The sequence below is a fragment of the Tupaia chinensis genome, unplaced genomic scaffold (assembly GCF_000334495.1).
Source record: "Tupaia chinensis unplaced genomic scaffold, TupChi_1.0 Scaffold000231_1, whole genome shotgun sequence".
Taxonomy (NCBI): domain Eukaryota; kingdom Metazoa; phylum Chordata; class Mammalia; order Scandentia; family Tupaiidae; genus Tupaia; species Tupaia belangeri.
In genome coordinates this window covers 1,535,361-1,560,543 of record NW_006159706.1, presented here as the reverse complement: position 1 = coordinate 1,560,543, position 25,183 = coordinate 1,535,361, and the positions used below count along the sequence as shown (strand labels likewise).

The 25,183-nt window shown below is 48.1% G+C and overlaps 1 protein-coding gene across 3 annotated transcripts in view; it reads left to right on the top strand.

Annotated features, from left to right (window-relative positions):
• ITGAL (integrin subunit alpha L) overlaps positions 1 to 25,183 on the top strand; it is a 79,173-nt gene that overhangs the window by 43,935 nt on the left and 10,055 nt on the right. For 2 of the 3 annotated variants that reach the window (XM_006148161.3, XM_027771721.1), the window contains exons 9-25: positions 2,586 to 2,718; positions 3,155 to 3,305; positions 4,844 to 4,917; positions 5,012 to 5,144; positions 7,908 to 8,059; positions 8,657 to 8,794; positions 9,287 to 9,484; positions 9,627 to 9,757; positions 13,943 to 14,103; positions 14,203 to 14,354; positions 16,474 to 16,563; positions 18,219 to 18,299; positions 18,395 to 18,468; positions 20,346 to 20,487; positions 23,103 to 23,222; positions 23,558 to 23,643; positions 23,745 to 23,831. In XM_006148161.3, the coding sequence (XP_006148223.1) occupies positions 2,586 to 2,718; positions 3,155 to 3,305; positions 4,844 to 4,917; positions 5,012 to 5,144; positions 7,908 to 8,059; positions 8,657 to 8,794; positions 9,287 to 9,484; positions 9,627 to 9,757; positions 13,943 to 14,103; positions 14,203 to 14,354; positions 16,474 to 16,563; positions 18,219 to 18,299; positions 18,395 to 18,468; positions 20,346 to 20,487; positions 23,103 to 23,222; positions 23,558 to 23,643; positions 23,745 to 23,831 (2,103 nt within the window). The remainder of the gene's footprint in view (positions 1 to 2,585; positions 2,719 to 3,154; positions 3,306 to 4,843; positions 4,918 to 5,011; positions 5,145 to 7,907; positions 8,060 to 8,656; positions 8,795 to 9,286; positions 9,485 to 9,626; positions 9,758 to 13,942; positions 14,104 to 14,202; positions 14,355 to 16,473; positions 16,564 to 18,218; positions 18,300 to 18,394; positions 18,469 to 20,345; positions 20,488 to 23,102; positions 23,223 to 23,557; positions 23,644 to 23,744; positions 23,832 to 25,183) is intronic. The other variant, XM_027771722.1, reaches the window with a different exon arrangement.

Sequence of the window (25,183 nt, the reverse complement as noted above, 5' to 3'; positions counted from 1 at the left end):
TGAAAAAAGTACTTCTCCGAGTTTTTAGAAGAAGGTGTCATGTCTAAAGATGCCGATTGTGGGAGCAAAAAGAAGTGGTCATGGAAATGTGTGTCATAAATACTCCTTGAGCAAATGGCTTTGTGCCAAATGGTGTTCTATTAGGTCATTGAGAACGTCATGATGTATTTTCTGTTTTTCCTTGCAAAGGTGTATCATGACTTTCCCAACAACCCAAGAGTCCAGAAGTCTGAACATTTTTTCTATAACGGACCAGATAGCAAATATTTTAGGATTTTCTGGCTCCATGTGATTTCTGTCACATATTCTTCATTCGACTTTATAATCCTCTAAAAATATTAAAACCAGCCTTAGCTCATGGACCACACAAAAATGAGCTGTGAGATCAGCTGGTGGCACAGCAGTAGTGTACCACTCTGCTGCTGGACCCACATGGAACGTCCTGGGTTCACATCCTGAGGCCTTCCTGTACACAAAGGGTGCATGCACATGTCTTTGAGGCTGGGGGTGCATCACAACATGAAGATCCTGTTGGGAGTACCCACCTGTCTGTCTGTCTGTCTTTCTCTCTGTCTCTCTCTCATGGAAGAAATGGATTTTTTTAAAGAATTATTTTATTTAACTTTGTTTATTATTATTATTATTTTTCAATTTGATCAGAGAGAGACCAAGAAAGAGAAAGTGAGAAAACAAGCCACCGGGTCTGGGACTCGAACCACAGTCAGCCATGTGGGAGTCCAATGCCCTTAACCACCACGCCACCTGCTGGCCCTGGAAGAAATAGGTTTTTATTTTATTTTACTTTATTTTATTATTTATTCATTCATTTTTATTCTTTTATTTATTTTTATTTTTATGTTTATTTATTTATTTTTTTTTTTGGAGAGGTTTTTGCTGTAGGGCACATGTACTCGCCAGAAAGACAGAGAGAGACAGAGAGACAGAGAGACAGAAAGTGAGAAATCACCCCCCAAGGGGGTTGGCCATACTGCAATCCCTTCTCCTCCATTCTCCTTTTGGGATCTTGGGCACACACGCACACATGCCCGGCATGAGTTTAAGCCACTGGGTCTAGGACTCAAACCATGGTCGACTACATGGGAGTCCAGCAACATAAGCCATTACGCTAACTGCTGGTCCCTAGTCATTCATTTTAAAAATAACTATTTTATCTGTCTTTACTTATTTATTTATTTATTTATTTTAATTTGACCAGAGAGGGACAGAACAAGAGAGAGAATGAAAGAGAAAGTGACTCACGCCAGGCGCGTGTGCGTGTGTGCCCAAGATCCCGAGAGGAGAATGGAGGAGAAAGGGTTGCGGCGTGACCATCCCCCCTGGGGGGTGATTTCTCGCTTTCTGTCTCTCTGTCTCTCTCTCTGTCTGTCTGGCGAGCGCACGTGCCCTACAGTGAAAATCTCTCCAAAAAAAAAAAAAAGAAAGAGAAAGTGAGAAAGCAGGCTGCCAGGTCCAGGACACAAACTGTGGTTGACCATATGGGAATCCAAGACCCCTTAACCACCACGCCACCTGCTGGCCCAGAAGAAAGATTTTAAAACAAAAAAAAGAGACCAGTAGATGGAGTAATGGTTACATTGCTAAACTCACACATAGTAGACTGTGGTTCAAGTCCTGGATCTGCAGCTTAAAACACACCGTGTGCGTGTGTGGGTACGTGCCCAAAATTGCAAAGGAAACTGGAGGAGAAGGGATTGTGGTGTGGCCATCCCCCATGGGGGGGGGGTTTCTCTCTTGCTTTCTGTCTCTCTAGAGAGCACATGCACCCTATAGCAAAAAGCTCTTCAAAAACAAAAACAAAAAAGCCACAGGCTAGATTTGGCCAGTGAATTATTGTTTTCTGCGTTCTAGGTATTAGGAATATAGCAGTGCATGAAACAAAGAAAAAAATCTCTGTCCTCTTAGGGCTTACCATTTTAGGAGGGGAATGAAATACATGACACAGGATAAATCAGTACATTTAAATTAGCTGATAAATTAGGAGATGAAGTTTTATAGGGAAAATGAAGCAATAGTAGGAAGATCAGAGACGATAACATTCCGCTGAAGACTCATTGGAGGTGAGGCAGTGAGCTTTGTGGGTACCTGGGGGATGACCATTCAAGCCAGAGGTAAGAGGAAGGCCCTGGAAGGGAGTATGTGGGGGGTGTTCAAGAAGAGCCAGATGCCGGTGCAGCTAGAGAGAAGTCAGTGAGGGAGCAAACAGCAGGGAAGAGCGACTTCTCAGTTTTCTTCGACTGCAGGACCCTCTCTCTTGAGTGAACATCTCATGCTAATGAAACTGTGACCATGATGTGGCTGAGATGGAGGGCGGGAATCCCAGAGTGGTTCCTCGCAAAAGCTCCTCTGACTGCCCATACGCTCTGGAACACCCTCCAGGCTGTCCGAAATACAGCGTGAAGGCCTCTGGTCCAGGGGCACAAGAGGATGCCGAAGGCTCTAATGGTGCCTGAGAGAGGCAAGGAGGGCTTTGCTATAATCCAGGGCAGTGACTCAGTGAGCTAGGACGTGGGGAGGCTCCAGGTCCTGGTATGTGAAGTCTCTCACATCTCCTTTCCTGGACACAGGACAGAGGTATTTCGGCCAGAACTGGGTGCCCGACCAGATGCCACCAAAGTGCTCATTATCATCACTGATGGGGAGGCCACTGACAGCGGCAGCATCGCGGTGGCCGAGGACATCACCCGCTACATCATTGGGGTAGGGACCACAGGCCCTGGCTGCTTCTTAGGACTCACCTTCCCTCTCCCAGTCCTGAGCCCCGGTCCCCTTTCCCCCTGGGGCCAGGATCATGTGAAAATAATAGAAAGCTGGAACCAGCGGGTGGTGTAATGGTTCCGTGGCTGGACTCCCACATAGTCGATCGTGGCTTGAGTCCGAGACTGGGCAGCTTAAAACTCACACCATGCATGTGTGTGTATGCATGCCCAAAATCCCAAGAGAAGGGATTGTGGCACGGCCATCCCTCCTAGGGGGTGATTTCTTGCTTTCTGTCTCTTGGTCTCTCTCTGTCTCTCTGGTGAGTGCATGTGCCCTGTAGCAAATATCTCTCTCTTAAAAAAAGTAAAAAATAATCATAGAAAACTGATCTGAGATTTGGGGGCATGCCAGCTCTTCACTTTTCACTCCCTCACAGGTTGGGAAGTATTTTAAGACCAAGAAAAGTCAGGAGACACTCCACGAATTTGCCTCAAAACCCACAAAGGAGTTTGTGAAGATTCTGGACACATTTGAAAAGCTGAAGGACCTTTTCACTGACCTGCAAAAGAAGATCTACGCCATCGAGGGTGAGTGTCAGACCAGGGAGGAGGTTCTGGGGGCTGCACCCAGAAACTCTCCTGGGCCATTAGATTAGCACACACCAGGCCAGCATGTGGCATGGTGCTTAAGGTGCTGGATCCTACATGGCCAACTGCAGTTTGAGTCCCAGACCTGGTATCTTGAAAAATACACCAGGTACATGTGCATGCATGCTCAAAATCCCAAGACGGGAATGGGGGAGAAAGGATTGTGGCGTGGCTATCCCTCCTGGGAGGAGGGAGGTGATTTCTCACTTTCTCTCTTTTTCTGTTCCTCTCTGGTGAGTGCCCTACATTTTATGGCAAAAACTTTAAATAATAATAATAATAATAATTTTAAAAAGGTTAGCACATATTGAATAATAATTGAGAGCACTCACTGACATGTGACACCTTGCTAAGGGCTCTCCCAAAAACCTTCAGGTGGAATTCAGAAGAGAGTGATTTAGGATCAGTATCTGATATTTTTCTCTGAAATTCCATCTGCCTTTTGGAACTCAGCTTAACCCACGTGGGGCCATGGACTGATCGATATCTTACCGGTGTCAGCTAAGCCCTGCAGGATGCTCTCCTTTCTTCCACCTGCTCAATTCTCTCGTTTTCATTTATCTTAGGCCCCAAATTACTTAAGATGGGCAAGCTGGTGGGGCCAAGTGCAAGGAGTCCACAGGCCTGTTGGCATGGAATAGGAGAAGGTTTTCATTGTAGTCACCATTTGGAGGGCTGGTTATGGAAAAGAATTTCCCCAGAAAGCCTCAACTGCTGAAAGATACATGGTTCCCGCAGGGTGTCGCCTTCGCTGGAACACAGCCTCGTGTTCAGTTCAGTTGAAGAATCGATGCGGTACATACGGTGGAACCAGGCAGACGCTCTGAAATCCACTCTGCTTCTTACTTGCTGAGTGACCTCAGCCAAAACACTTCCCTCTCTAAGCCTCGTTCTGTTAAACGATGGGATGCTACCCTCTCACAGAGATGTAAGGTTTAACTGCGGTATTCATTTTCTGTCTTTTGTTCTCTAATTTTGCTAGAGGGTGTATGTGCTGGCTGAACAGAGAGAGGGAAAGTGAGACAACACCCCTCATGGGCATGGACACCCCACAGTCCTTCCACCATTCTCCTCTCGGAATCTTGGGCACACACGCACACGCGCCTGGCGTGAGTTTAAGCCACTGTGTCCAGGACTCGAACCGTGGTCGACTACGTGGGAGTCCAGTGACATAGTCATTACACTAACTGTTGATCCCGTAATTGTCTGTTTAGATCTCTAGGGTTCTGGCAGCAAAATGGCAGCTGATGTAAAACCACAACAAGGATATAGAACAATTCTTTGGCAAAATGTTCACAGTTCAGCCCAGAATGACTCTAATATCATGTACAAACAATGGTATAAAATTTCTATAACCCAGTGTGGCTCACAGAATTCTTTTTTTTTGAGTCCAGCCACATAGCCATTACGCTAACTGCTGGTCCCTACTTTTACTGCTTCTTGAGTCTTGGCCTGTTCTCCTCTCTCTCGTCCCTCAGGCACAAACAAAAAGGACCTGACATCCTTCAATATGGAACTGTCCTCCAGTGGGATCAGCGCTGACCTCAGCAGGGTGCGTGGTGGGCCTGGAGCAATGGACTGAGGGATGTCACAGGGATGCTGCTGACTCGGTATGGTGGCTGACCACACACATCTTCCCTGGGCAGGGCCATGCTGTCGTGGGGGCAGTTGGAGCCCAGGACTGGGCTGGCGGCTTTCTAGACTTGAAGGCAGACCTGCAGGATGACACGTTTGTTGGGAACGAACCACTAACTGAAGAAGAGACAGGGGGATATTTGGGTGAGTACGCCTCTTTTCTGCTGGAGTCTTCTGTTTCAGAGGCCAGAGAGTCGCTCAGAGTGACTTTCAAAACCATAGTGAAAGCAATTAAGCAGCCAGCATGGGGGTCACAGGGGGCAAAGTGGTTAAGGCGCTAGACTCCCACATGGCCACAAGTAGGTTTTACATAAAGATCTTTACTCAATGTTGCTTCTAATCCTAAAAGCTTTACATAAAGGCATATAAGAAGTTAAAATAAAGGTCTCTTTTTAAAAACTATTTATTAATTAATTTTTATTTATTATTATTATTTTAAAATTTGCTATAGGGCACATGTGTTCACCAGAGAGAGACAGAGAGAGAGAGAAAGGGAAAGTGAGAAAACAAGCCACCAGGTCTGGGACTCCTCACTGTGGTCAGCCATGTGGGAGTCCAACACCCTAATCACCTCACCACCTGCTGGCCCAAAATATAGATCTCTTAAGCAATATTTTGGTTTTGGTTTTGAAAGATTCAAGAAAATATTTCCTCTTTGTCCAATATTGCTTGTAACAGAGTTGATCTGGAATATACAGATTAAGCAGTGGTTTTCTTGCCTTGTGTTTTAGTATTCATCAAATATATTTCTCATTTTCTCTCCATTTACATTTCTCACTTCACATACTACTTAAATGACTTCATTCAGTGATCCTCGTGAAGGACAAGAAATACGTATCCTCTTTTCCACCTGTGATTTTATTTCCTCTGTTTTTGACAGGCCAGTTTCCTTAGGTTTTTTTTTTTTGTTTTTTTTTTTGAGGGGGGGAGGTTTTTGCTATAGGGCACATGCGCTCGCAAGATAGACAGACAGAAAGTGAGAAATCATCCCCCAGGGGGATGGCCACGCCGCAATCCCTTCTACTTCTTTTTCTTCTTGGGATCTTGGGCACACACGCACACATGCCCGGCATGAGTTTTAAGCCACCAGGTCCGGGACTTGAACCGCGGTTGACTACATGGGAGTCCAGCGACATAGCCATTACGCTAACTGCTGGTCCCTCCTTAGTTTCTTTAGGTGCACTACTATTAGAGTCAGTGAGTATCTGTTCATGATTCTCCTGTTGGAGTTCTGGTTTCCATTGTTGATTTACTGTATCTTCTGGTGTAGAGTCTTTTTCTGGAATTTCTGTCATTGCATAAAAAGGCTGCTAAATTGTAGATGCATGGGAGTCTTTATTCTCCAAATGTCCATGATTCGATTCTGTGGTGTGCATGCTGCAATTTCTTTAGCAGTCCTCACTCCCCGGGAGCCACCCAGGAGCTCAGTAGACCAGGAGCTCAGTAGACTTGCTCACTTGCATGGGCAAGTCTACTGTTTTATTTTTAATGTTCATGCCAACCTCACATTCTTCTCACTAATATATCCTGTTTTATTATTTGTTTTCTTTATTTATGTTAGAGTACATACATGCACATGTGAGAGTTAGCGAGAGAGACAGAGAGGGGAGCAGCCTACATGGGATCTGGTAATGCATGATTCCTTACTTCAGTCCTCTGTTCTGGTTCTGTCAGATTTCAGGCTGATCAAGCCAGGGATTCAAACTTGTTGCCATGTGGGATCCAGCTTCTCCTGAGCTGCGCATTGCTATTGTGCCATGGAGCTGGCCCTCGAGTTATATTTTATAATTAACAAAGAAGGAGGAGGAGGAGAAAGGAGCATGGTCTCCCTTACCAGTCCTCAGATAAACCAAGCCTCAGAAGATGGGCCATGATTCCCCTGTGGCATCCCAGCTATGCATGTTGTCCACAGTTTAAGAAATGCAGCCCTGGGACCAGCAGTTAGTGTAATGGCTATGTCGCTGAACTCCCCCGTAGTCGACTGCGGTTCGTGTCCCGGACCCAGTGGCTTAAACTCATGCCGGGGGGGGTGGGCGTGCATGCCCAAGATCTCAAGAGGAGAATGGAGGAGAAGGGATTGCGGCATGACCATCCCCTCCTGGGGGGGGATTTCTCACTTTCTGTCTCTCTGTCTCTCTCTGTCTGTCTGGTGAGTGCTCACACCCTATAGCGAAAACCTCTCCAAAAAAAAAAAAAAAAAAAGAAATGCAGCCCTGGGATGAAATGGCAGGACTGGCATGTGCTCACTTTCATCAAGTGAAGGTCATCCGGCTGTTTCCAGGATCTTCCCATTAACAATTTCCCAGGACTTCTCACTTCTGGGTGTTGCCTTTTCTTCTTCTTTTTTCAGTTTTTGTTATGAGGTCAATATGTTTGCTGGAGACAGACAGAGAGAGAGGGAAAATGAGAAAGCACCCCCGAGGGAGAATGGTCACATCACAATCCTTTCTCCATCCTTCTTTCAGTACTTTGGGCATGCACGCACACATGCCAGCATGCTTTTTAAGCTTCCAGCCTTGTGCAGTCAGCCATGTGGGATCCAACCTCCTTAACCAGCACATGTGACTCCTGGCCCACTGGGTGGACCTTTTTCCAGCATCCTTTGTCTGTCTGTCTGTCTTTCTTTCTGTCTGTCTTTCTTTCTGTCTGTCTTTCTTTCTTTCTTTCTTTCTTTCTTTTTAAGAATTATTGATTTAATTTATTTATTCATCTGTTTATTTTAATTTGACCAGAGAAAGACAGAGAAAGAGATGAAGAGAGAGAGAAAGTGAGAACGCAAGCCACCAGGTCCAGGACTTGAACTATGGTCAGCCATGTGGGAGTGTCCAGTACCTTAACCACCATGCCTCCTGCTGGTCCCCCATCCTTTGTGTTTCTAACTCCAAGGGCCGTGCTTGCATTCCTCAGGTTACACAATGACCTGGCTGCCATCCCAGGGGCCCACATCACTGCTGGCAGTTGGAGCCCCCCGATACCAGCATATAGGGCGGGTACTGCTGTTCCGGGAACCACAGGGTGAAGGACACTGGAGCCAGGTCCAGGAAATAGATGGGAGCCAGGTGAGCACAGCCAAGGGGCACCTGCAGAACAGAGCTAGTGTGCCCGGAGCTAGGCCCCTGTTGTCCTGTGCACATGCATCCCCTAATTGGCTGGCAGGCCTGTGCCAGACACTGTCAGTCGTTCCTCACAAAACCCTCTGATGGCGGCCTTGTCATCTCCATTCTCCAGTTTAAGAAACTGAACCTCAAAGAGCCCAGCTTGCCTTAGTCATAGAGGTTCTCAGATGGGTCCAGGATTTGTTTTTGTTAGTTGGCAGAGGGCATGTGCACTGTCAGAAACAGACAAAAACAGAGAAAGAGGAAAAAGTATTTCTCTCCAACTGCTCCCTGTTCACACCCCAGTCCCTTCTCCATTTCTCCATCCTGTTGGGATTTAGGGCAGGCCCACACACGCACCTGGCATGTTTTTCAGGGCTGTGATTTGAACCGTGGTTGGTGATGTGGGATCTGGCCCCTTTAACCAGTAGGCTACAGGAGCCCCTGCGTACAGGACTCGAACCTGCAGTGGAGGCTTTGGAATAAGATGGACATGGTGTGGCTGAGGGGAGGGAGGTTCCTGCCATTCCCAGTAGTCCTCATGTGCTTGTCTCCTTGCAGGTCGGCTCTTATTTTGGTGGTGAGTTGTGTGGTATCGACATGGACCAGGATGGGGAGACAGAGCTGCTGCTGATTGGAGCCCCCCTGTTCTATGGGGAGCAGAGAGGAGGACGGGTGTTTATCTACCAGAGAAAACAGGTGGGCATCAGGACACGGGGCTAACGGTGAAGGGGAGAAACAGATTTTCAGGCTGCAGTTCTTCTGAAGGGCTTTCCTGTGTGAGCATCTGCTAATCAAGCCTTTAGAACAGAGAACTATAGCCAGTACTCATTGCGGGTAGACTGTGTGCACGGCTCAGGGTCAGACTTTCTACATACATGACCCATTGGACACTCCTGATCACCTTCTGAAATACCTCAGCTGTATCTTACATGTGGGACATATAGCTCACATATAGGACCTTGCCGAGGCTCGGCAGGGCTAGGTAACTTTGCAAAGCCACAAAGTCACACAGGTAGGAAGAGGCAGTGCTGACTCTTGAGCTCAGGTTAGTCTGAGCGCCATTCCTATTGGGTAGGGACCACATCTCGCATTTCTGTCGCGTTCTTCATGAAATTGCTCTTTACAATGCTGCCTCTGGGAGAGCTTGCTAAGTGACGGAGTTGTGACCTGTCCCCCTGCTCCTTCCAGCTGGGGTTCGAAGTGGTCTCAGAACTTCAGGGGGATGCCGGCTACCCCCTGGGGCGGTTTGGAGCGGTGATCGCTGCTCTGACAGACATCAACGGGGACAGGCTGATGGACGTGGCTGTGGGTGCCCCTCTGGAGGAGCAGGGGGCTGTGTACATCTTCAACGGGCGGCTGGGTGGGCTCAGCCCCCGGCCAGGTGAGGTGAGGCACCCTGCCTGCCAATCAAACCCCACTCCCAGGCACCTTGAGATGTCCAAGCCCAGACCCACTTCCCAGCCCGACCGTCCCCACCCTGCAACCTGTCCTCCTCCCAGCTTAGCATGAACTTCTCTTTTGCTCCCAGCGAATAGAGGGGTCCCGGGTGTCCTCAGGAATTCGGTGGTTTGGACGCTCCATCCACGGGGTGAAGGACCTTGGAGGGGATGGCCTGGCAGATGTGGCTGTGGGTGCTGAGGGCCAAGTGATCCTGCTGAGGTAAGACAAACCCCTGAGCCCTACCCAGCAGTTTCAGCCCTCATTCTTTGAACAGTCTCTGTAGACTGGGCACGGGATAGATGCTTTATTTAAAAAAAAAAAAAAAAAAAAAAAAGAATGTTTTTTTTAAAAAAAAAAAAAAAAAAAAAAAGTACTTATTTTATTCATCATAGATAGTGTGTATGAGAGAGTGAGCTAGCGGCAGAAGAGAGAGAGAAGCATCCTGGATAGGGTCTTACTGCACCATAACCCCTTCTACCAGCTCTGCAGCTCATCAGGGCATGCGTATGTGCCAGCCAAGGAATCAGACCCAAGGTCGGCCATGTGGCTTCCAGCACTACAGTTCGGTATGCCTACACCTGTATCACCAAGGCTAGGTTCTGAGCACTCTGCAGCATTAGCATACTTGGTCTTCTCCCCGGCCTGGGAGATAGGCTCCTTTTTTACAGAGGCTTCATGTCTTACTCCAGGTTAATCAACTGCCATTCAGGGTCAGAACTGGGATCTGAACCCAAGCTTATCTGACACCTGACCATGCTGGGTGTGCCCATGATCCTGGCTAACTAGAGTTTTGGGGGATCATGGCATGGCAAGACCCTATTGGGGGCCGGCAGGTGGCATGGTGGTTAAAGACACTGGATTCCCACGTGGCCGATCACGGTTCAAGTTCTAGGCCTGGTGGCTTGCTTTCTCTCTTCCCCTTCCCCTCTCTCTGGTCAAATGAATAATAATAGCAATAACAACAACAACAAATGGAATTAAATAAGTAAATGATTCTTTTAAAAAAGACCCTTGGGGGGCCAGGAAGTGGCATGGTGGTTAAAGGCTCTGGACTCCCACATGGCCAACCACGGTTCAAGTCTCAGACCTGGTGGTTTGCTTTCTCACTTCCTCTCTCTCTCTCTCTGTCTCTCTCTGATCAAACTGGAAAATAATAATGATAATAATAATAAATAAAGTTAAATAAAATAATTGTTAAAAAAATGACCCTTGGGATTTTTCTCTCTGATGAAATAAGTAAACTTTAAAAATAATTAATAATTGAATACTTTTTAAAAAATAATAACTTATTTATTTAATTCCATTTGTGTGTGTGTGTCTGTGTCTGTGTGTGTGTTTTGGAGAAGTTTTTGCTACAGGGCGCATGCATTCACCAGAAAGGCAGAGACAGAGAGACAGAAAGCAAGAAATCACCCCCAGGAGGATGGCCATGCTGCAATCCCTTCTTTTCCATTCTCCTCTCAGGATCTTGGGCACACACGCACACGTGCCCGGCATGTGTTTAAGCCACCAGGTCCAGGACTTGAACTGAGATCCACCTACATGGGAGTCCAGCGACATAGCCTTTACGCCAACTGCTGGTCCCTGTTATTATTTTTAAATTTGATCAGAGAGAGAGAAAGAGAAAGGGAAAGCGAGAAAGCAAGTCGCCAGGTCCAGGACTCAAACTGTGGTCGGCCATGTGGAAATCCAACACCTTTAACCACCATGCCACCTGTCAGTCCCAATAATTGAACATTTTAAGTTTTTTTTTTTTTTGAGAAGTTTTCGCTGTTTTCGCTATATGGCGTGTGCGCTCTCCAGAAAGGCAGAGAGAGACAGAGAGATAGAAAGCGAGAAATCACTCCCCAGGGGGGATGGTCACACTGCAATCCCTTCTCCTCCATTCTCCTCTTGGGATCTCAGGCATGCATGCACACGCACCAGGCGTGACTTTAAGCAGCCGGGTCCGGGACTTGAACTGCAGTCGACTACATGGGAGTCCAGCGACATAGCCATTATGCTAACTGCTGGTCCCCTGAACATTTTAAGTTTGATTTTTATTCTGAATATTACTTAAGGGTTTATAAGCGTAGAAGTAACTCAATAATATTTTTTTAAGTTTCTTCTTCTTCTTTTTTTTTTTTTGGTCATACAGTCACCAGAGAGAGAGAGACAGAGAGAAAGAGAAATCAGCAATCCTCCTCCAGAGGGGATGGTCATGCTGGAGTCCCTTCTCCTCCATTTTCTTCCTAGAATTTTAAGCATGTATACACATGGGCCTGGCATTTTTCAGAGCCCCCGAGTCCATGACTCAAACCACATAGTTGGCCATGTGGGATCCAGTGCCTTAACCACCTGCTGGCCGGTGATTTCTGTTTTTTTGGGGGGTGGCTATAGGTCATGTGCTCTTGCTGGAAAGACAGAGAGACAGAAAGAGAAATCACTCCACAGGAGGGATGTCCACACCACAATCCCTTCTCCATTCTCCTCTCAGGATTTTTGGCACGCATGCATGCACCCAGTATGAGTCTTAAGCCACTGGGTCTGAGACTCGAACTGTGGTTGGCCATGTGAGAGTCCAGTGACATAACCATTATGCCATCTTCAGATTCCTGATTTCATTTTTAAAAGTTCACTCTTCTGTATGGAAAACAGATCTAAAGGCTGCTAGTATGAACTGGGGAGCCCTAGTTAATTGATTACTGTTATTCTAATTGAGAGGAGATAGTGCCATTGAGGTCTGCTTTAGGAAAGGAGGACCCGGGGCCAGCAAATGATGTAGTGGTTCTATCACTGGACTCCCACATGGCCACCTGTGATTCAAGTCCTGGACTTGGGGCCTTGAAAATCATGCCAGGTGTGTGTGCATGCTTGCCCAAGATCTTAGGAGCGTGGAGAAGAAGGGATTGTGGTGTGACCATCACCCCCGGGTGTGATTTCTTTTTTTTTTTTTGGAGAGATTTTCACTATAGGGCGCGTCCGCTCGCCAGACAGACAGAGAGAGACATAGAGACAGAAAGCGAGAAATCACCCCCCAGGGGGGATGGTCACACCGCAATCCCTTCTCCTCCATTCTCCTCTCGGGATCCTGGGCACGCACGCACACGCGCCTGGCGTGAGTTTTAAGCCACCGGGTCCAGGACACGAACCACGGTCGACTGCGTGGGAGTCCAGCAACATAGCCATTACGCTAACTGCTGGTTCCCCCGGGTGTGATTTCTTGCTTTCCTACTCACTGTCTCGGTTTCTGTCTTTGTCTCCCTCTCTCTCTCTCTCTCTCTCACACAACACACACACACACACACACACCCTCCGGTAAGCACATGTGCCTTATGTCAAAAAACCCTAAAAAATAAAAAGGAGGGACCAGCAGTTGGTGTAATGGCTATGTCACTGGACTCCCATGTAGTTGACCGTGGTTCGAGTCTCGGACCCAGTGGCTTAAACTCATGCCAGGTGCGTGTGCATGCGTGCCCAAGATCCCAAGAGGAGAATGGAGGAGAAGGGATTGTAGTGTGGCCATCCCCCTTGGGGGGTGATTTGTTGCTTTCTGTCTCTCTCTGTCTTTCTTGCAAGTGCACATGTCCTATAGCAAAAACCTCTCCAACAAATAAAATAATAAAATAAAATAAATAAATAAAAAGGAAAGGAGGGTCCTCTGAATGCTTTTTTTTTTTGGGGGGGGGGAAGAGGTTTTTGCTATAGGGTACGTGCGTTTGCCAGAAAGACAAAGAGAGACAGAGAGACAGAAAGCAAGAACTCACCTCCCAGGGGGAAGGCCACGCCGCAATCCCTTCTCCTCCGTTCTCCTCTAGGGATCTTGGGCACGCATGCACACGCACCCGGTGTGAGTTTAAGCCACTGGGTCTGGGACTCAAGTCACTGAGTCCGGGACTTGAACTGTGGTGGACTACATGGGGGTCCAGCAACATAGCCAATATGCTGACTGCTGGTCCCAATGCTTTTTTTTTTTTTTTTAAGAATTATTTTTATTTGGGCCCAGCAGGTGGCTTGGTGGCTAAGGGTGCTGGATTCCCATATGGCCAACTATGGTTCAAGTCCCAGACTACTATCCTTCTCTGGTAAAATTGAACTAAATAAATGAATGACTAAATAAAGGTGAAATAAAATAATTTTTAAAAAGAATTATTTTTATTTTATTTTATTTACTTATTTGTGATTTTAAATTGGACCAGAGAGAGAAAGAACAAGATAGAGAGAGAGAAAGAGAGGGAAAGTGAGAAAGCAAGCTGCCAGGTCCAGGACCCAAATCATCGTCAGCCATGCAGGAGTCCTGCGTCCCCAGCCACCATGCCACCTGCCATCCCCAAGAGTCCTCTGAATTCTGACAGAAGGAGCCCCAGGTCTGATGGGGATGTGCAGCTGAGGTCAAAGGGAGATTTGGTTGCCTCTGCCCTGCAGCTCCCGGCCCGTGGTGGACATAGTCACTGAGATGACCTTCTCCCCAGCCGAGATCCCCGTCCATGAAGTGGAGTGCTCCTACTCAACCAGCACCAAGAAGAAGGAAGGTGTGAACGTCACAGTCTGTTTCCAGGTCCAGCCCCTCATCCCTCACCTCCAAGGTCAGTGCTGTCCTGCCCCAGAGCAGCTGTCACCCCACAGGCTGGCTCACAGCCTAGGACTCTTCACCATTCAGCAACTGCCTTTTTCACCCTGCCCAGGTCTCCTGGTTGCCAACCTCAGTTACACTCTGCAGCTGGACGGCCTTCGGACCAGAAGCCGGGGCTTGTTCCCAGGCGGGAGAAGTGAGCTCAGCGGGAACCGGGCTGTCACGGCAGCCAAGTCCTGCTCTCAGTTCTGGTTTCACTTCCCGGTAAGGAAGCCAGCGCCAGCACTCTGGGAAGGGGCGGGCAAGCTGGCCACGATGAGAGGCAGCTCCAGGTGCTGGCTCAGGCTGTCCAGTCTGCCCAGCTGGGTGACCCCGATCTCTGTGCCACCATTTCCTATGCAGATAGTATATTTTCTTCTGGTCCAAATGTATTTACATAAGCATTTTTTTTTCCCTTGGAGAAGTTTTTGCTATAGGGTGCGTGCGCTCACCAGAAAGACAGAGAGAGACAGAGAGACAGAAAGTGAGAAATCACCCCGCGAGAAATCACCCCCCAGGGGAGATAGCCATACCATAATCCCTTCTCCATTCTCCTCTCAGGATCTTGGGCATGCATGCACACGCGCCCAGTGTTGAGTTTAAGCCACCGGGTCCGGGACTCAAACTGTGGTCGACTACATGGGAGTCCAGTGACATAGCCATTATGCTGGTCCAACTGCTGGTCCCTACATGAGCATTTTTAACATGATTGCAATGGCAAGCTGCAACCATTTCCTTCCTACTCTTTTCGTATGTTATATGTTAATGCTGCTACCCAGATCATAATCATTTAATTTTTAGTTTTTAAGTTTATTTCTTCCATGAGACAGAAAGGCAGGCAGAGAGAGAGAAGGAAAGAAACAGAGACCCTCGACAGGTCTCACCACACTGCAATCCTCCCAGCCTTCCCACCAGCCAGAATCACAGGCACACCCATGGGTTTGCCTGCAGTGTTCAGGCTGGCCCATGGTCCAAACCTGGAGCCTCCAGTATGGCTCCAGCATCACGCAGCAGTGCCCGGTCACTTGTTGCCTTTTCAGGACTCATTTCTGTCTTGTTAATGTGGGGATTAATAATACCTATATTTAAGTAGAAATTTTAGATGAAATGCAATTTGAGTGCCTACAAAGTATCAGTGTCCAGGTCAACCAGTAGCCTGGTGGTTAAGGTGACTAGATCCTACATGGCTTACTGTGCAGTATGCATCTTGAAAGAACATGTACATGTCCAAAATCCCCAGAGGAGAATGGAGAAGAAGGGATTGTGGCATGGCAGGTTCCCCACTTTCCCACTCTCTCCCTCTCTCTCTGTCTCTCCCCAGTGAGTACATGTGTCCTATGGTGAAATTAAATAAAGTTAAATAAAATAAAATAAAAAAATTTTTAAAAGCTAAATGGCAGTGTCAGGCACTGGTGATAACAGAAGATTAAGGGAACCAGCAGTTAGTGTAATGGCTGTCGCTGGATTCCCACGTAGTCGACTGCGGTTCACATCCTGGACCCGGTGGCTTAGAACTCACGCCGGGCGTGTGTCCGTGTGTGCCCAAGATCCCGAGAGGAGAATGGAGGAGAAGGGATTGTGGCGTGACCATCCCCCCTGGGGAGTGATTTCTCGCTTTCTGTCTCTGTGTCTCTGTCTGTCTGGCGAGCGCATGTGCCCTATAGCAAAAAAAAAAAAAAAAGTAAAAAAAAACACAGAAGATTAAGACTTATCTCTGTTTTTAAGAAACTGATAGTCTAGAACTATTAATAGGAGGTCGTAGTTATTCTAGAATATTATTTCTTTGCCCAAACCTGAATAATGGCTACCTACAGCGGTTTGACAAAGATGTGGAGGCTTCTGTTTGGGTTCCTTTTTTTTTAGAGTGGAATTGGGCTGAGGAATGATACTTGTGCTGAGAAGTACCTGTGGGCATATTATAAACACCTGATATGTGGTAAATGGATTTCTACTACTGGTAAAGTCTTAGACAACTAACTATTAAAACTGCATCCTTTGTAAAATGCAGACAAGGGGAATCAGCAGGTGGTGTACTGGTTAAGGCACTGGACTCCTACATGGCTGACCACTGTTAGAGTCCCAGACCCAAATGCTTGAAAATCATGCCAGGCACATGTGTGTGCATGCCCAAAATCCCAAGAGGAAACTATAGGTGGAGGGATTGCAGCATGGCCATCCCCCCTCGGGTGATTTCTCACTTTCTCTCTCACTGTCTCTCTCTAGTAAGTGCATACGCTGTATGGCAAAAAAAAAAAAAAAAAAAAGCAGACAAGGTATATACCGAGTTCGATGCATGATAAAGGTTAGACTCATGACATAGGTTGTGTTCTTCTTCTTGCCTCAGGTATGCATTCAAGACCTTATCTCCCCCATCAATGTCTCCCTGAATTTTGCTCTTTGGGAGGAAGAAGGAACACCAAGGGACCAAGGCATGGTAAGAAGAGATTAACTGGAGGAACTGATGGAGAAGAGGGGTAAATGGAAATTTCATTTAGCAAGAAGTATTTATTTTATGTAGGAGTCTTTGAGGGTAAGCAACAGAGACAAACTATGGCTTAGTTAAGCAAGAAGAGAATTCAAGGGAGTTTGTATTTAAGATGAATTTGAAAACAAAGTTTGAGAGGAAGGAGAACCAGGGTGGTGACTGTGGGGCCTCTCAGAGAAGGTGCTCTTTGGAGGAACTCTTCAGGGCCCCTTTGTGAATCTGTCCTAGGTCCCTGCTGTGTATCCACTCCTGACCTCATCAGGCTTTTAACACTATTCAAGGTACAAGTTCCAGGGAGGTAACTTTAGAAGGTTTCTCTATAGGCCTAGGCCTGTGCTTTGTTGGTCAAAGGACAAGGTGCCTTGATGAGTCTGCTCATTCATGGATATTCAGCTGGGGGCATGTCATTGGCTCTCCCCAAAGCCAATGATTATGTAAAAAATGCTATGATTATGTAAAAATGGGGGGAACATGAGTATTCTTTGGGTAGGGGGAGAGAAGAGGAAAAATATGGTGGTAAGTTCAAAAAGAATGGGGAGATAGGCTTAGCTTTTGGCAGAAAGAAGGTTGAGCAAGGTTAAGTCCCTGGATGGCCGTTGGGCCCTGGCTGTGGTCCAATGTGTGGTGGGAGACTGTGTATGAATGTTGAAGGTGGGTGTTGAGTGGTCATCAGAGGCACCGGATCCCAGCTCCTCAAAGAAGTATTTGAAGTCTGCTTGACAGGCGGCCTGGAGGTGGAGGAGGATAGAGTCTTTCTAGAATCCTTCCAGGGCCCCATTACCCTCAGAATAGCCCCAGCTCCTTACCACAGCCAGCAAGGCTCAGTGGCTTCTGCCTCCTTGTCCTTTCCCATGCACAGAACTCCAGCCCAGCTGAGCATTTTTCTGCATCTTGAACAAGGCACAAACTCTCTCTTGCCTCTGGGCCTTTGTATAGACTGTTCTTTCTTCCCTCTCCATTCTCGTCACCTGGCTCCCTTCTCCTCATTCTTTCCATTTCAATTGGGATGCCCTTCATTTTGGAAGCTTCCTCGATCTCCAGCCCTGGACTAGAAGGCCCTCCCTCATCCTCTGAAGATCCCTGTACTAGTCTTGTCATAATGCTTGAGCCTTTGTGTTGAAAATGCCACAGTGTTCTCCCACCACATCGGGAGGGCTGGAAGTATATCAAATTGTTCTCGGTGTATTCCCAATGCCCAGCATGGGGTCTGACCCAGATAGAAGCTCAAAGAATGTTGAAAAAATTGGCCTTGATCTGATAAAAGATGGTGAGCTGTTCTTGGGGGAGATGGAGAGGAGAACCACAGTTTAGAGCTGTTCACAGGCAGCTGAGTATACAGGCTATGCAGCCAGGGATTTCTGCCAAGGGAGGAACCCCCAGATTCTGTCCAGGGAAGAAATGGGGAACCCCACACCTAAGTCTCCCTTGAGCTGCCACATAGCAGTTGGTCATGGGCAGAGGCAGGCGGGAGGAGCCAGCCCTGGGAAGGCAGTCGGCTCCTTGGAGGGACAGATCACAGCCATATCAGCTGAGCCCCAAGTCTCGAGCCCTTTCAGCCCTGCTCTGTACATTCTGCTCCATCAACTAACCTCTGCTGTCTCCAGGGCCCTCCACTCCTCCATGCTCAACGGGGCAGGAACCTGCGACCCATCCTGAGACCCTCGCCACATTCAGAGACCAAGGAGGTAATAGAGGAGGGGCAGACAGACAGAACTGGAGTCAGGTACCCTCCTGGGTTTGGGGCCCTGAACCTCCTAGTCTTTTCTTCTTGGCTTTTCAGGTCCCTTTTGAGAAGAACTGTGGGGAAGACAAGAAATGCGAGGCAAGCTTGAGGTTGTCCTTCTCCCCTGCAAGGTCTGTGAGGCTTCACACTGGTCCCCGGGCCCCCACCAGCCCTCCCATTCTGTTCTATTCTACTGAGGCAGCTCGAGTGTGCTGGAAAGATTGCTGGACTTAGAATCAAAAGACACCCTCTCCACTTACCAGATGTGTCATCTGGGGATCTGGAACCAATCCTTCCCCTCTAGGGACCTCGTCTGAGAAATGCAAGTCCCAGGAACTTCGGTAGGATGAGATGAGATGGCAAAATTTAAAGCCAGAGCTGAGCATAGAAGTTTAACAGAAATAACCAGACTTCGGGGCCAGCAGGTGGCACGATGATTGAGGATGTTGGACTCCCACATGGCTGATAGTAGTTTGAATCCCGAACCTGGCAGTTTGCTTTCTCACTTTCTTTCTCTCTCTCTCCCCTCGACCCCCAGTCAAATTAAAATAAAACAAGTGAACAAATAAATAAAGTTAAATAAAAGAATTCTTAAGAAAAAGAAAAAAGAAAGAAAGAAAGAACCAAACCTCCCCCTGCTCCAGAGGGCATGCATGCTTATCGGAGAGAGGAAGAGAAAGCCTCGTGGGCGATGGTCACGCCACAATCCCCTCTCCCCCGTTTCTCCCTCCTTTCGGGCTCTTGGGCATGCATGCACACATGTCTGGCATGTCTCTCAAGCTGCTGAGTCCTAGGCTTGAACCGTACAGTCAGCCTTGTGGGATTCACTGCCTCAGCCACCATACCACAGGCTGGCCTGAGAAATAACCAAACTTTACACAAATATTTTTAAAAGTTTATTTAAAGGACCAGCCAGTGGCTTGGTGATTAAGGAGCTGGATTCCCACATAGCCATCCATGGTTCGAGTCCTGGGCCAGGCAGCTTGAAAATCACACCCGGCATGTGTGCATGCGTGCCTAAAATCCCAAAAGGAGACTGGAGAAAGGATTGTGACATGGCCATCCTCCCTGGCGGGTGAAATACCACTTTCTCTCTTACTGTCTCTGTCTCTCTCCAGGCAGCACACGTGCCCTATGACAAAAACCTTTAAAAAAAAAAAAAAGGTTTATTTACAGCAAAAGTATAAGTGACTACGGCCAGCGAACATAATCTCCGGTATCCCTCAGGAGGTGTTCTGGGATGGGGCTGGGGGCTTTGATACAACAGTTCTTTTATTTCTGAGAGCAGGAGATAGAAGCCAAACTGTCAGTCAATGCCATTTTCATACTGGCCTGGCCCAAAAAGGCAGAACATCTAGCAGCTGAGGCTTATAGATTATAGAAGCATTTAAAACTTTTAGTTTAGTAATTGGTGAAAATACAAGTCCTTGTCTCAAAAAGACTCAGAGTCAGCAGAAAAAAATGCCTGCGATTAAGAGAGAGAAGAAAGCGTTGCTATCCGTCACGTGATCCTGTAGCAGATCAGGCTGTAGGGCGATCAGGTCACAGCTGCTGGGCCGACGAGGCCTGCTGGAGCAACATTCACTGCCTGTTAGATGGCAAACTCTCTCCAGGCCTTTTAGGAAAAATTTAGAACAAAGAAATGTGGTCGGGCCTGCTGGTGGCCTGATGTTAAGGCAGCTGGATCCCACATGGCTGACCACGCCCTTGGAGTACCAGCCCCAGCACTCGAAGCAGGCTGGGCATGTGTGCGTCTGTGCCCCAAATCTCAAAGCGAGGGAGAAATGGAGGAGGAGGGATTATAGAATGACCATCCCCATCAGAGGGGTGCTTTCATTTAAAAGTTTTCTGTTTAAAGGAAAGGTGATCAGCTTCAGTCCTCAGTTGGTGTGTGTGTGTGTGTGTGTTTTTTCCCTGACCTACCAAATCTCTTAGTTCTGAAATTCCCCACTCTGATCCCACGTCCTTTATCTTGATCCCTTAACTTTTCCTTCATCTTTCCCCCTAGATCCAGAGTTCTCTATCTGACCCCGTCTGCCAGCCTCTCTGTGGACTTGACCCTGAGCAACGTGGGAGAAGATGCTTACTGGGTCCACCTGGAACTGAGCTTCCCCCATGGCCTCTCCTTCCGCAAAGTGGAGATGCTCAAGGTGAGCAGGAAGGCAGCGGCCCCTGCGGGCTCTTTGTCCTGAGCCTCTTGTCCCCGCCTTGGGGAGCCAGAACAGCCTGAATACCCAGGCAGCAGCTGGTTTTAGCCGTCTCTTAAGGTCTCAACTGGGTTCTTAGCTTAAGGATCATCCCTGAACTACGAGAGGACTTTAAAAATATTCCTGGAGCAGGGCCAGCAGATGATGTAGTGGTTATATTGCTGGACTCCCACATGGCTGATCTTGGTTTGAGTCTCAGATCCGGTGGCTTAAAACTCACGCCAGATACATGTGAGTACGTGCCCAAAATTCTAGGAGGAGAATGGAGGAGAAGGGATCACTGTGTGGCCATCTCCCTGGGGGGGTGATTTCTCACTTTCCCTATCACTGTGTCTGTCTCTCTCTAACAAGTACAGGACTAGCAGTTAGAGTAATGGCTATGTTGCTGGACTTCATGTAGTCAACCACGGTTTAAGTCCTGGGCCCAGTGCCTTAAACTCACACTGGGCACGTGTGCGTGTGTGCCCAAGATCCCAAGAGGAGAATGGAGGAGAAGGGATCACTGTGTGGCCATCTCCCTGGGGGGGTGATTTCTCACTTTCTCTATCACTGTGTCTGTCTCTCTCCAGCAGGTACATGTGCCTTAAGCCAAAAACCTCTACTATATATATATTATATAATATATATTATATACTATGTATTATATAATATATATTATATATATGTATAATATATATGTGTATGTATGTATATCTGTGTGTGTATTTCTAGTGTGTATTCCTAGAGGGCTGGCTCCATGGCCTAAAAACTAAGGCAGTTGGATCCCAAATGGCCAACCATATGGTTCAAACCCTGGGCCTAGTAGCTTAAGAAACATACCGGGCATATGTGCATGCATGCTCAAAATCCTAAGAGGCGGATGGAGGAGAAGGGATTGCAGCATGTTATCCTCCCTGGGTCTGCTTTCTCACTCTCCCCCCTCCCCATCTCTCTAGCAAGCACATGCTTCCTATAACAAATTTTTTTAACTTTCTTTTTTAGAGAGAGAGATTTTTGCTATAGGGTGTTTTGGGCATGCACACACAAGCACCTGGCATGAGTTTCAAGCCGCCAGGTCTGGGACTTGAACCGTGGTTGATGATAAGTCCAACAACGTAACTATTATGCCATCTGCTGGTTCCCACTATAGCAAATAAATTTAAAAAATTTTTTATGGCAAAATAACGTATGTAGTATTCAGAGAAGTCTTTGGATGTGAACCAGGAACCTTCCCATTTAGGTCAGCCTGGCAGAGCATTGCATTACTGCTGCACCACTGTCTGGCCTCAGATTTTCCTTTCTTCTTTTTTTTTTAAGTTTTGTTTTGTTTTGCTTTGTTTGGAGAGGTTTTTTTCTATAGGGCGCATGTGCTTGCCAGAAAGACAGAGAGAGACAGAGAGACAGAAAGCGAGAAATCGCCCCCCAGGGGGGATAGCCACGCCGCAATCCCTTCTCCTCTGTTCTCCTCTTGGGATCTTGGGCACGCACGCACACGCACCCAGTGTGAGTTTAAGACACCGGGTCCAGGACTGGAGCTGGGGTAGACTACATAAGAGTCCAGCGACATAGCCATTAAGCCAACTGCTGGTCCTCAGATCCTCAATGTTACCAAGTTGTGAGACTTTCAGGAAGTCACGTAACCTCCCTGAGCCTCTATTTCCTTAATGCTTCCCTTCCAGATCTGAAGCTAAAATATGTCCCTCACAAGATTGTGTGAAGGTGAATGAGCTATTGATTCTTACATGTGATGCCCTGTGCGAATTGGGGCTCTGCTCATATGAGCCCTCAACCTTGGGCCTCCACAACCTTTCACCCAACACACAGATATTTGACACTAAAGGCTGCCTTAACCACCACACCATCTGCTGGCCCCCAAGCTAATTTTTTTTTTTAAAGAATTATTTCATTTAACTTTATTTATTTATTTTAATTTGACCAGAGAGGGACAGAGTGAGAGAGAAAGAGAGGAATAAAGCAAGCTGCCAGGTCTGGGACTTGAACCATGGTCAACCATGTGAGAGTCCAGTGCCCTTAACCACCATGCCACCTGCCAGCCCCAAGCTCATTATTTTTTTAGCCGACATTTTTAAAGAATTATTTAATTTAATTTATTATTATTATTATTTAATTTGACCAGACAGAGACAGAGAGAGAGCAGGAAAGTGAGAAAGCAAACCACCAGGTCTGGGACTTGACCCATGGTCGGCTATGTGGAAGTCTAGCATCTTAACCACCATGCCATCTGCCAACCCACCCAAATTAATTTTAAAGTGGCTTTTGAATGTATAGGCGTAGCAGTATTTTAACAGTCTGACAATATTCTCCACTTTGGTTCTACCACAGCTTCCTAAGCCATTCCTGTCTCTGAACTGGTGAATATTCGATCGCTTCCGGTGTCTTGCCATTACAGTGTTGCAGTGAGCATCCTTGCACACATTCTCTGTTCCTGCCTCTATTCTTTAGCCCTGACTCTCTGACAGTGCACCCTCCCTGGAGGAGGTGAGCTCTGAGGGTTGATGGTCTTTAGGGGAGCCCTTGGCCTGGCCCACCAACATGCTCTCCTCTTGTCTCATTCCCAGCCGCACAGCCAGGTACCTGTGAGCTGCGAGGAGCTCCCTGAGGAGCCCAGGCTTCCAACCAGACCGACCAGAACGCTCTCTTGCAACGTGAGCTCTCCCATCTTTAAAGCAAGTAGCTCGGTAAGTGCTCCAGTCCCAGGAGCTCTAAGCTGGGGGAGAGGGGGAGCGCTTGGCTCTGGGGAAGGGGGCAGGCGAGTGGTAAGGGGGAATGTGAGCGGACACATTTCCTGTCATGTTTGAGGGCCTGGATTTTGGAATCAGACAAACCGGGACTGGGTTATTCATGCTGTGATCTTAACCCTGACTTAACCCTGAGGAAAGCAAGGTGGGGCCTTGCTTTCCTCATCTATACGCCCAGCCCAGTGCCACATGGTGAGCCCTGGTCGGTGGTCGCTGGGCCCAAAGGCTACCCTCGAGGCCCCTTCCATGTCCATTCTGTGCCCCTTCTGTGCCAGGTTGTTATCCAGGTGATGTTTAATATGCTTACGCTGCAGAACAGCTCCTGGGGGGACGCTGTGGAGCTGCATGCCAAGGTGAAATGGTGAGCAATCTCCTACCCCCAGCAGGCCCCGCCGGCACCCCTTCCCCTGTCTGAGACCCCACCCGTCTGCTAACACTGCCCTCTACTTTGCCCCAATGCAGTGACAATGAGGACTCAGACCTTCTGATGGACAACTTGGCCACCACCAGCATCCCTGTCCTGTACCCCATCAACGTCCTCATCGAGGAGTGAGTTCTTCCAAGCTGCTGTCCATCCTCCCCTCTCTCCTCTGCCTCCCCACCCAGTGCCCAACCTTGTCTCTCAGGACTCTCCTTCTAAGCCTTCTTCCTGTCCCAATTAGAATCAGGACAGGCCACAACCTGGTTTTGAACACTTCAAAGAGTGAGGGCTCTTTAAGAGCGCTGAGTCGGATCAGCACATGAGTGTGACCTTCTGTGAGGCTGTGTGCCAGCTGCACTGCTGGGCTGCTGGCTTCCCCTGGAGCTTCCAGCACCTCGGAGCAGCTGCGTCTCTCTCCATTTTACTAAGAACAGACTGCAGCTCAGAGAGGCAGGAACCAGCCCAAGGGCGTACAGCTAGGAAGCACTAAAGGCAGCGTTTGAACGTCCTTCTGTTTGACTCCAAAGCCCCAGCCAAGCTTTTGACTGTTTGTACGAGCCTAGCCTGGCTAGGTCCTCTCCTGGGGCCTGGCAGTGCTAGAAGAGACAGGATAAAAGTTCTCACTGTGGGCCCTGCCCTTGGGGAACTTAGCAAGTCACAGAGGCAAGCCCAGGTCAGTGAGCCTCTCACTGTTGTGGCAGGAAGGTCCCATGGGGAGCACTGGTGGGATTCCCTTTTATAGAGAAGGGAGCTAGAAAAGCAGACTGGCTCTTTCAAGTTGGCTCAGTGAGACAAGGACAGAGACAGTGTCTGAGCCCAGGTGTCCAGTGCTTCCAAACACAAAGGCCAAACAATGATGTTGGCATAAAGTTAGAGCGCAAGGTCAGTGCGGGTTGGAGGAGAGAAGGAAGAGTTTGTGGAGGTCAGGCTTACACTGGGTTCTGGGTAGGGGGCTTTTGAGAAGGCCAGGGAGGAGGCAGGGCGTTCTCACGAGAGCATCACCCAGAGAAGGCAAAGAGGCAGGCCGGAGTAGCAGGCAGAGGCGGTGCAGGTGTGTGCAGGGGAGCAGTGGGAGGGAAGGCTGGGTGTGGGGAGCTTTGGTCCTGACCCTCATGGGTAACAAGGATCCATGGAGGAAGTCCGAGTAGGTGAGTAGCAGGATCAGGAAGTGATTTTAGGAAGGTCATTAGGGACCCCCCAGCGGCGTGGTGGTTAAGGCGACTGGATCCCACATAGCTGACCGCATGACTTGAGTCCTGGACCTGGTGGCCTGAGAAGCACAACAGGCTTATGCGCATGAGTGCCAAAAACCCTAATAGGAGAGAGAAATGGAGAAGAGATTGTAATTTGGCCATCCACTCTGGGGGGTGCTTTCTTACTCTCTCTCTTTCTCTCACTGTCTCTCTCTGGCAAGCACATACACTCTCTGACAAACTTAAAAAGAAGAGGGACCAGCAGTTGGCGTAATGGCTGTGTCACT